General features: G+C 41.2%; 1 protein-coding gene across 2 annotated transcripts in view; it reads right to left on the bottom strand.

Annotated features, from left to right (window-relative positions):
• KCNQ1 (potassium voltage-gated channel subfamily Q member 1) overlaps positions 1–12,097 on the bottom strand; it is a 202,092-nt gene that overhangs the window by 73,852 nt on the left and 116,143 nt on the right. For both annotated transcript variants that reach the window (XM_068261481.1, XM_068261480.1), the window contains exon 3: positions 6,006–6,096. In XM_068261481.1, coding sequence (XP_068117582.1) covers positions 6,006–6,096 — 91 coding nt within the window. The remainder of the gene's footprint in view (positions 1–6,005; positions 6,097–12,097) is intronic.

Genomic DNA, 12,097 nt, shown 5'->3' with positions numbered 1-12,097 from the left:
CTATAAAATATAATTAATTGTAGCAGCATCACAATTGTATCTTCTGTATTCATCCCACCTGTAACCTTGTACAAAAAGTAACTAGCAACAAATTCCACGGTTCCCATAGGCATTCTCAGTCACTCTGACTGCTTCTATTGTGTACTGGCATGCACATGTAGACACTTTGTATCATTTCTTTTTCCTTATTTAGCAGGTTTTAAATCGACACTGTAGTGAAAAATGTGTACCAAGGCATCCTTACTACCATAACAGTACTGACTACTGCCACCAAAATGGCTACAGTGAGACCTAGCTAGTTACCATAGTCAGATCAGAAGCCTATCATGGATACAGCTTCCCATGTACTCCCCCTTCCCGCCTGACTGTTGCCTGGCCCAGTTATTAGTGCAGTATAGACATCTAACATATCATCAGGGGACTGGGTGAGGGTATGGAAAGTGGGGCATAGCATTGACGTGAGGCAGCAGAAGGCATTGATGAGCTGCAAAACTATAAAATGTTTACGAGTATATACCTATACCGCAGCAATGACACACTGCTTTGACACATCTAGTGCAACTACATTTTTAGAAAGATTTTCATTTTCCCCCATACAGTTTTATCATTTTGCAAGCCCTACTGAATTCAACGCTGATCTTATAACCACAATGTATCTTACACAAATGGTTGTATCCCCAGACTCCTATCCCATGTGCATACCCATTAAACTGCCAAAAGCTGTACATTTATTATGCTAAATCAACACCTTAGAACAGATATTCTACAGGAGTTGGACAAAATAATGGAAACACCTAACATTTTGGCATTATAATCTTAGAACATGTTTTAAGCAATCAAAACTTGATATATGTTAATTTTTTTTGTGTTTATTATTTTTGTTATTTGCTATGTTTAATTGAATTTTTTTTTTTTTACAGATATTTAAACCAAAGTTGGTTATAATTTATAAAAATGGCAGATCTCTCAGACTTTCAAAGAGGCCAAATTGTTGGTGCTCGTATGGCAGGCACTACTGTAACAGAAACTGCCCGAATGCTTGGCATTTCAAGAGGTACTGTCTCAAAAGTAATGATTGCCTTTGAAAGAAAAGGAAAAAAGTCCTCAGCAAAGCACAGTTGTGGCCAAAAGTCGAAGTTGTCAGAGAGACTGGACTCTAAATCGAGTTGTTAGAAAAGCTTGCAAGATCACGGCTCCTAAAATCACTGCAGAGCTGAATGAACACCTACAGAACCCAGTTTCCACAAAAACGGTTTGTCGGGAGCTGCACGGGAGCTTCCACGGAAGAACTGCAATTAGAAAACCTCTGCCCTCAAAGACAAATGTTTTAAAGCGTTTAAAGTGGTATAGAAACCACCAGAATTGGTCCCTCGAGCAGTGGAAAAATGTGATTTTCTCTGACGAATCATCGTTTAGCTTATTTCCGACCTCCGGCCGAGTGTACGTTTGGAGACAGCTGAAAGAAGCATTTCATCCAGACTGCCTTCTCCCAACCGTAAAACATGGCGGGGGTTCTGTGATGATCTGGGGTGCTATTTCTTGGAAATCCACCGGGCCAATGATTTCCCTTCATGGAAGAATTAACAGCCGAGACTATTTAGGAATTTTGGGCGACCAAGTTCATCCTATGGTTCAAGAACTGTTTCCGGAGGGGAATGCCATCTTTCAAGATGATAATGCCCCAATCCATACAGCTAGAATTGTTAAAGAATGTCACGGGGAACATTCTAATGAAGTGGAGTATCTCATCTGGCTATCACAATCCCCCAGACCTCAACATTATTGAGCAGTTATGGTCATTATTAGAGATTCAAGTAAGAAGTCGATTTCCGCTGCCATTGTCTCTAAAAGAACTGGAGGGTGTTTTCACTGAAGAATGGGCTAAAATTCCTTTGGAAACAATTCACAATTTGTATGAATGAATACCTCGGAGAATTGAGGCTGTAATTGCCGCAAAGGGTGGACCTACACCATATTAAAATATATTTTGTTGATGTTCAAGGTGTTTCCATTATTTTGTGCAACCCCTGTAACTATCAAGTGATGTTGGCAAGGAATGGATAAAGAAGATGCCAAGAAAGCAAGGTTAATTAACATGTAAGCTTCTTACGCCAAGTAAAAGTTTGTGTACTTAATGCATCAACTGACTAAAATAAGACAATGAACAATATAACATCATATACCTGGGTTACCGAATGTAGCCTCTATTATAATACTGAAATATCTACGAGGGTCATCCGCCAATGCAACAACAGTTTTCAATTAAACATTTTATTTATTTTAGACACACTATCCTGTTTACTTTTCCCGTAACCACCTACTTTAAGCATTTTTCCTATCTTTCTTTTACAAGGCTGTCAATCCCTTTGCTGCAGAAGCACACGCGTTTGAGCAGGAGGATTTGTCGGGAAGGGTGCACTCCATGTTAAAGGGAACCTAAACTGAGAAGGATCTGGATTTTTCCTTTTAAAATTCTACCAGTTGCCTGGCTCTCCTTCGGATACTGTATCTCTATTACTTTTAGCCACAGTCCCTCAACAAGCATGCAGAAATCAGGTGCTCTGACTGAAGTCAGACTGGATTAGCTGCATGCTTGTTTCAGGTGTGTGATTCATCCACTATTGCAGCCAAAGAGATCTACAGGACAGACAGACAACTGGTCTTGTTTAAAGAGGCACTACGGCAAAAAATTGCTAAATTTACAATATGTGCAAACAGACAAATAAAAAGTACATTTTTTTCCAGAGTAAAATGAGCCATGAATTACTTTTCTCCTGTGTTACTGTCACATACAGAGTAGGTAGTAGAAATCTGACAGAAGCGACAAGTTTTGACTAGTCCATCTCTTCGTAGGAGATTCTCAGCAAGGCTTTTATTCTTTATAAAGATATTCCCTAAAAAGGATTTAAACAATGATGCTGGCCAGCTTCCCTGCTCGCAGAGCAACTGCCATTCACTAAGTGTTTTTAAAAATAAATAAATCCCTGAGACTCCCCTATGAAAAGATGGACTAGTCCAAAACCTGTTGCTTCTGTCAGCTTTCTACTACTTACTTTAAGTGACAGCAACATAGGAGAAAAGTAATTTATGGCTCATTTTACTCTGGAAAATACGTACTTCTTATTTGTATAGGTTTGCGCATATTTTACATTTTACAATTTTTCGCCATAGTGCCCCTTTAAAAGGAAACATCCATATCCCTGTCAGTTTAGGTTCCCTTTAATGCTGTTAAATAGTCACTGGCATTCTGCAGCCATGTGACAAATGGTACTGGAAGAGAAGAAGTTAACTCAACAGATGCAAGTTAAATTCCAAAGCAAGAATGTCTTGTCTGTCAGATAAAAGCAAATGGCAGTTACTTTCTGGAAGAACCTCGTACATTAGGTGCAGTATGCACTAACTTTGCTTTAACTGACAACAATAGCTACAATGTGTTCTGGTTTATGGTTGAATTAGTAGCAGTAGAGTGTTGTACCGTGTTAGCCATGAGTAAAAGCAAGACGTTTTGAATCAGGATGATACCATTTATTGGCCAACTTCGACATAAATAAAAAGTGGAACCAAGTCTGACGAAGGCTTTTTATAAGCCGAAAGCTTACTGTTTATTCATCTCTAAGTTAGCCAATAAATGGTATCATCCTGATTCAAAACTCCTTGTTTGAATTGGGTTTCTAAAACCTACCGTGCTGCTTCTACAAGCTTGCTTCCTTTTACCCTCGTCATAAAATTTCCTGACTGTACTGCTCATCATCCCTGTGCAGACTGTCAGCACTTGGGAAAACAATGTGTACAGAGTATGGACTGGTGAGGAGTCATTTCTTGGTATATAAAAAGAGTGATGTGCATGCCACTTGTTTTCCCAAAGTAAGCTAAAATCAGCAACATAAGTATACTTCACTACTGATCAGAGTCTAATGTTAAGATACTCTTAGGCACAGAATTATGGAAGTGCTATAGCATGCACAACTATACCTAAAATGGAGAGAGGGTGCCTCTGACCGATGAGTAAAATTATTACAATTCCAGAATGATCCAAAAGCCTAGGCTGGGGCTTCAGAGGCTGACAAGTTTAAGAAATGTGTAAAAAGGTCTGAAAACAATGGAGTATAGTGTGAGAAAGCTAAGCTCTAGATGAAGACTTCTTAAAGGATACCAGAACCAAAAGGCTCTGGTAAAAATGATATATGCAATGTGTAGGGGGTAATGCTAATCATGTGATGCTTGGTTTAGTGGAGCGCACACACAGCACAGAGAAGATGGAGGTGTCAGCGTGCTTCTGAGCCTCTAAATACGCGCCGGCCAGTAGCGAAGAAGGAAGGACATACTGCACACACAGGGCGCAGTATGTCCAGGGCAAAGGTCACCAAAGTCGCCAGGATACCAGCATATATATATATATATATATTACAATATAGGCGGCAGACGGAGGGGGCCAGGAGGAGCGGACAGTATGTACTTTTTACCTCCTACACACTGCATTTATCATTTTTACCAGATCCTTTCGGTTCTGGTATCCTTTAAGTGGCCATACATCAGGAGATCAACCAGATGTAGGGCCAACATGCTCTCGGGGTGTGCAGCAGTAACGGCGTGCGATATCAGGATGAGCGACAAAAGTGTCACAGTACACTTTACCTGTTGGTGTCCGCAATCCGCATACACATGCCCCATGTGGTTGCCAGCGTAATGTGGGTGCTCATGTGATGTCACACATGCGCCCACGTATAGGTGCTCAACCATGGGCCGCATGTATGCAGATTGTGGACGGAGCCCAGAGTCAGCCGCAGACGCCGACGGGTTAAGTATACTGCACCAGGCAGGCACATGTTACATTAGCGGGGACAGGCCGATTCCTAAGAGACGTCATTTACAGTGGTGGGGTGTCTTGATACCCTGAAGGAAAAAAACAAACCCAAAAGCACAGGGAGCCCAAATAGCGTAGCATGTCAAATAAATTCAGTAGAAGGTTGAGTAGAATAAATGGCTACTCACAAAGGTGAGCTGCAGTTGGGAAAGCGACCACAGGAAGCAGGTGGACAAACCCGATTTACAGTTTATATTACCTTTTCCTGTTATATATATCAACACATGGTTTAAAGGGAGTGCCGCACATTTTCTTTCTACTCACCACAAGAATGAACCAGACTCCACTCAGGGTGGCCCAAAACAGGATTCAAAAGTGATCGCTCTCCTTGATGAAAGTAACAGGCCTCCACAATGATAGATATCATGTAGGGTTTGTGTAGACCCCTCCTACAACAGTGTGTGGGGTAAGTGCAACACAGTTAGGGAAAAGAGGTGCCCAGGATGGATAAAACTGTTAAAAGCAGCAATAAAAGTGAAAAAAGTTGAGGTGGCTTACCTCAAAGATGACAGTCTTGTTACAGACAAAAATTACAGGCAACACGTTTCGCGGGTCAGAGTGGCTTCCTCAGGCCAGTAACAGTGCCAGAGTATAGACAGCTGATAGCATAGAGCACCTTTCGATTATATTGCTGTTTTTAACATAGTTTTATTCAAACTGGGTGCCTCTTTTCCCTAATGGTCATGCTGAAATTGATCAGGAATTGGCCTGCGGTGTATGGGCAGGCAACAGATCTCTCTCTGATCAGATTCGATCAGAGAGAGATCAGTCTCTTGGTTGATGTGCCCGTACATTGTCTGATGTATGGGCACCTTCACTATTCTGAGTTTAGATCTGCTTCAAGCCAATGTTGGTTGTGACAGTAAACTGAATACTGTATTCCAAGAAGCAATGGCCTGGCTGGAACCAGTAAGAACTTGCTGTGCACAATGATGTAACAATGGTATTCCGTCGTTTTCGTTACAGATTTATAATCACAATCAGCATGAACAAAGCACATGGCTATTATCACGGTATCATCTACAGGACAGAGCGTGCAAATGGAATCTCTCTCCAGATTAAAGCACCGTAAACTGAACATATACTGTACACAGTGATTACAAGGCATTAAGTGTTAAGATCATTTTTCACTTTTACATACCATCCAAAATAGAGTCTCTGTGGCCAAATTGGAATACTGCTGTATTGTGGAAAGCACACTGAATATGAGGCAGATCAGCACTATAAGGAATCTGTGAAGAGAAAATAAATTGTTAATCTAAACAACTAAATGTTAGGCTTAAAGAGAAACCGTAACCAAGAATTAAACTTCATCCCAATCAGTAGCGGATACTCCCTTTCCCATGAGAAATCTATTCCTTTTCTCAAATGGATCATCGGGGGCTCTGTATGGCGGATTTTGTGGTGAAACCCCTCCCACAGTGTGAGGTTAAAAAAAAAAGCAAACAGCATCTCATTCCAGTGACATCACCTGCCAGCAGTAAAAATGTCACCATGTGATAAATATCTGAATGTAAATCAAGGAGAGGAAAGATTTTACAATGAGCAAACATGGACTAAATCAGTTATACATAATTATTGTAAAAATTAAGCACTTCTTTATTACATTATTTTCACTGGAGTTCATCTTTAAGACAATAACGAAAAAAGAAACCAAAAAAAACAATAACCATGCTATGAAATAAAGCAGAACTTCCAGGGTGGTGCTGAATGAGCTCACAAGACATGTCCTGGGACTACTTATCCTTCAAAAACACCAAACATAAAGAGCACTAGGGAACTTGCAACATAAAATGCAAGAAACAATGGGCTCTATTCAGTGGTGTAGCTAAGGAGCTGTGGGCCCTGATGCAAGTTTTACAATGGGGCCCCCCCCCAAGCACTCTATACATAATTGATACAGCGCACCAAAACTTGCCAATGGCAACTACAGTGTCAGAGGTGCAAGAAGGGGATGGGGAATAGCGTGTTAAAGATTACCACTATTCAAAGTATCAGGCTATAGAAGTGACTATTATGAGCACATGACCAATAGAGAGCTAATACTGTAGTTGAGGGAGGGCCCTTCAGGGCCCCTCTGGCCCAAGGGCCCCGATGTGGTCGCAACCTCTGCAACCCCTATTGCCACGCCCCTAGCTCTATTCACAAAACTTCTCATAAAGGACTTATCACTTAAATGATAAAAATAACCTTTCAGCTCATGTACAAGCAAAATAATTGCTCAAAGTAAGTTGCTCCTGATGACACAGGCAGACAGTGGAGAAGAGGACCAGGCTTCCTAATGCCTTCCACCATTTAACATTTAAAACTAGCAGCCTCACAGTACAACAAAGATCCAATAAGAAATGCTTCCTTGCATGGTACAGTGATGCTGTGCCCGACAGTTTACAGTTTATGACTTAGGCCTGAGTAATAGATTGCGCCCACCCCATCCTCCCTAGCTAAGCGGTTCTCATTGGTTGTCATCTGTAGTCATGTGATAGTGGTGAAAGGATTAGTGGGCACTGGTCTAGTAACAGTTGGCCAATGGTGTAAGGAAGGAAGTGGGGGGGATGTGGCATAATCTATGATGCAGTCTCACTCTGCATGGAATCAGGTTTCCTAAATTTGAAGACTCTACACTAAGATTTCTCCACAGTAAAAATATATAGTCTTTGCCTAACCTATCACTTACAATTATAACAATGCTTCACAGCATCCTTACTATCCTCACTCACAACTTCCCAAACTATCTTCACAGGGCCATTGCAGCTTCCTCCCCTTCTGGGGCATTTTCTGTGGAGGTCCATGCATGCACACAATGATGTCATCCATGCACTCTGAGGCTGCCAGGTTAGGTGTGGTGGGAGTGCTGGGCCATCGATGGGGCATCACAGGGGAGAGAAGTGTATGGGGCCCAAGGGACTTGGCATGGTGAGGAAGCAGTAGGTTTGCCTAGTATGGGGCACAGAAATCTCTGATGGTGGCCCTGCAGGAGTGGCATCAGGGAGGTGGGCAGAAAGTGTAGCCACGTGGTGACCGCATAATGCTTTAGCCTAGCTGCTCCCTTGGCACCAGTACACACATCCAGAAGAACCCAGGAAGAGGGGAAAATTGCTTTTCCCAGACAAGTATAGCTTTACCCCTGAAGATTGATATAATTTACCTATAAAACATACTAGTTAGATGCCAAAATAAGCAAGTAAACAGGATGAGTATTTAAAATGGATTTATGTAAATGCTTTCTTAACTCAGTTTATGTATTAACAATATTCTTTTGCCAAGAAAATGTTTCATTAGCAAAATATTTCCCTGTAGCATCCATGTAGGGACTTGGTATAGCAAAAGCATTCCAGCAGCATTGTGGGAAAGGGCACATAGGCATATTTATAACCATGAGGAAGATGCTAGTCTAAACATACAATCACTAAATAAATACTGCCCTTCATGTCAATCATTAGGGCAACAATTTGGGGCACAAGAATTATACAGAAATGCTGTTCAGCTATAGCCAAGCAGCATGCACTGCTCAATGGAGAGGGTAGAAAGGATGAAGAGCAGCATTCAGCAGGAGCAGAGCACGAACAAATGCTAGTCAATAGCAAAGGGCCCCCGCCTCCCTAGATTCTCAGCCCTGACGTATGCAGAATAGAAATCTTGGTTTTGTGTCCCTTAGCATGTATACAAGGACTGAAGCTTAGAAGATATCACATAAGGATGTCTTAATTTTGGGGCAATAATAAAAAGTATTGTGATATGTAGACTGCCATATTTATTACCTTTAAAAAAAAAATAAAAAAAAACAGTTACCCAGCTGTCCTCTTGATCTTTTGGTGTCAGCAGTGTAAGTCACAACCCTGAAACAAGCACACAGCTAATCCAGTCAGCGCACCTGATCTGCTGCATGCTTGTTCAGGGTCTATGGCAAAAAGTATTAGAGACACAGGATCAGAGGGACAGCCAGGCAACTTACAGAGGCGCTCACTTCTGCATTTAGACCCATTGAGTTATACTCCTGTTTTCCTGATGAAGCGGGACCACACCCGTGAAACGCGTTGCACTATGGAGTTGAATAAAAAAAAAATTTGTATTGATATATTTTGACTCAATTGAGTTTTATATTTTCGAGTGAGGTAAGTCCACCTGAACACCCCCCTCTTTTATACGGTTTTTAAATGTTTTTATTCTACTCTGGCGCCTCTGTACACCAAGCTTTGCTGAAAGGCAACTTGCATTGTTTAAAAGGAGATAAATACAGCAGCTTCCAAATCCAAATTATTTTTCTGATGCCATTTTTTTTTTTAAGCTGATGGCTGCTTTCAGAGTTAAAGGGAACCTGAAGCAAGTAAAATTATTTAAAATAGACACATGACTTGGCTGCAAATAAAAATTACATACTAACCACACCATCAGTTCCTCTCAGAAGCTCGCCATTTTCTTCTTACAGTGATCCCTTCCAGTTCTGACAATATTTTGTCAGAACTGAAATATAACAGTTGCTGTCAGTTGCATATCAGCAGCTGTCAGTTACAACTGCATGTGTAAGGTAATGTCCATGCTTCCCGATGGCTCAAGTGGCTGATATTACAGTTTAACAGTGTGCTGAACAGGAAGTGATTATGGGGTAATGGCCATTTTTAAAATGGAGGATGGAGAATTTCATTGATCACAGTGGACAAATGGGACGCAGGAGAGGAGAAAGATTGAGGAGTAGACTACACAGGAGGTAAGTATGACCTGTGTATGGTTATTTTGACTTTTTATTTTCAGTTCAGGTTCTCTTTAAAGGGGCACCTTTTACTGCCATTTAGTAGCCCACCCTCCTTGTGTACCGTACTTGATCTTGCACTATGTATAGTGTGAACTTGTATTATTGGGACTACTACCCCAGTGTATGATTCTGGCGTTGGAAGCCACTTAACTTATTGAACTTCTAATCAAATCTATACTACACCAAGAATATTTGACTTCTCAATGGTCTCCACCTGCACCTATCAGCCCTCTAAAGCCCAACATCAAAAAAAGAGATTTCAGTTTAGAATCATTAAAAACTGGTCAGAAGCTCTTGGCTTTCTATCCCAATCTGCATCCCCATCTGACAGTTAGTGCAGGTGTGGAAAATTAGCTGGACAGAGTACCTTTATTATTCAAGTATTTTCAAGTATTTAGGGTAATAAATCTGGAAAAAAAACCACAGGCTTTGAAAACATAATTGGCATTCTTGAAAACCAGTTAGGTGGTGCAATAAGTGATGTCTGACCCGTTTTCTAGATAAATTTGATACTTGCATAAACAAGTTCAGATGTTAAGGTCGAGATCACCTCTTGCTTACTTCTTGATCAAAATAGTGGTGTGCCGTATTCTCCCAAAAGGCTTATGTTACGAAGGATAAGCTGTGTACTGAAAGGCCTTCTATGTGCAACTATAGTGCAAGCCACAATGCACATTAATCTAAGAAGACAATGGTAGAAATGATTGGTCACAGAGGAGAGGTTCCCATCACAAAGCTCTTTATAACACTGCTGCCGATAGATGAATAAGTTATACTTTACTGGCAGCCTTTCTAGGAAACTCCTAATCTTAAGCAATTGTTAGGCAATATTATAATGTAATCACCATTAAGTCCAAACACTGCCAACATTTATATACGCTTCTCGGTTATGAGCGTATGAAACAGGTGCCCAGAGAAGTGACAGATTTACTAGAAATGTGCATATTTCCGAAAATGATCGGTTTAAACTAGTTGTTGACGTGGAATGAAGTAATCCGATTCCCTGAGGTTATAAATGTGAGAAATTCTATGTGGCTGTGCAGCCAAATATCAGCGGGCACAACATAGTAACTCTACACTTGAACAGCGATACAGACCAACATTCGTTCTGAAAAGCCACCCACCCACTAAACCCAGTTCCTTATATTCAGTCTATAACTTACTAATGTCATTTTGCACTATGCCAGCTTCTGACTAGCTATCAATGCAGATATTCCTGAATCAGAAAAAGATGATCCTCACTTGACAAAGACACAATGGCGTGTCGTAACCCATCATCACCACCCGGAACACAGAGCTTGCCTGGACCCCAGACCATCCATGGACCCTTATTGATGTCCCCTGCTGGCCACTGTCAATGTCAGAGGAGTGGAACATTGGGCATTTGAGATACCCAAATGCCCTCTCTTCTTGCCTTTTTCTGATACAGACACCTGTCAAATGCCACCACTGAGAGAGCAGCTCTGGATGCTACCATTGCTCCTTTTATTGTCCGACATTGGCATTGGAGAACCGATTCACTTTGGACATACCCTGTACAGTGGGATGCTAAAGTTTGGGCAACTTTGTTAATCGTCATAATTTTCCTGTATAAATAGTTGGTGGTTACGATAAAAAATGTCAGTTAAATATATCATATAGGAGACACACAGTGATAGTTGAGAAGTGAAATGAAGTTTATTGGATTTACAGAAAGTGTGCAATAATTGTTTAAAACAAAATTAGGCAGGTGCATAAAAAAAAGAAATAAAATCAATATTTAGTAGAGTCTCCTTTTGCAGAAATTACAGCCTCTAACACTTCCTGTAGGTTCCAATGAAGGTATTTTGGCCCATTTCTCTTTACAAAACATCTCTAGTTCATTCAGGTTTGATGGCTTCCGAGCATGGACAGCTGTTTAACTCACACCACAGATTTTCAATTATAATTAGTTCTGGGGACTGAGATGGCTATTCAAGAACGTTGTACTTGTTCCTCTGCATGAATGCCTTAGTGGATTTTGAGCAGTGTTTAGGGTCGTTGTCTTGTTGAAAGATCCAGCCCCGGTGCAGCTTCAGCTTTGTCACCGATTCCTGGACATTGGTCTCCAGAATCTGCTGATACTGAGTGTAATCCATGCGTCCCTCATCTTTGACAAGATTCCCAGTCCCTGCAATGGCCAGACTACCCCACAGCATGATTGAACCACCACCATATTTTACTGTAGGTAGCAGGTGTTTTTCTTGGAATGCTGTGTTCTTTTTCCTCCATGCATAAAGCCCCTAGTTATGCCCAAATAACTCAATTTTAGTTTCATCAGTCCACAGCACCATATTCCAAAATGAAGCTGGCTTCTCCAAATGTGCTTTAGCATACCTCAAGTGGCTCTGTTTGTGCTGTGGGCGGAGAAAAGGCTTCCTCTGCATCACTCTCGCATACTGTATCTCCTTGTGTAAAGTGCGCTGAATGGTTGAACATTGCACAGTGACTCCAACTGAAGCAAG

Source organism: Hyperolius riggenbachi, chromosome 11 (genome assembly GCF_040937935.1).
Source record: "Hyperolius riggenbachi isolate aHypRig1 chromosome 11, aHypRig1.pri, whole genome shotgun sequence".
Classification (NCBI taxonomy): Eukaryota; Metazoa; Chordata; class Amphibia; order Anura; family Hyperoliidae; genus Hyperolius; species Hyperolius riggenbachi.
The sequence above is the reverse complement of the archived record's forward strand: the minus strand, read 5'-3'. Positions and strand labels throughout refer to the sequence as shown.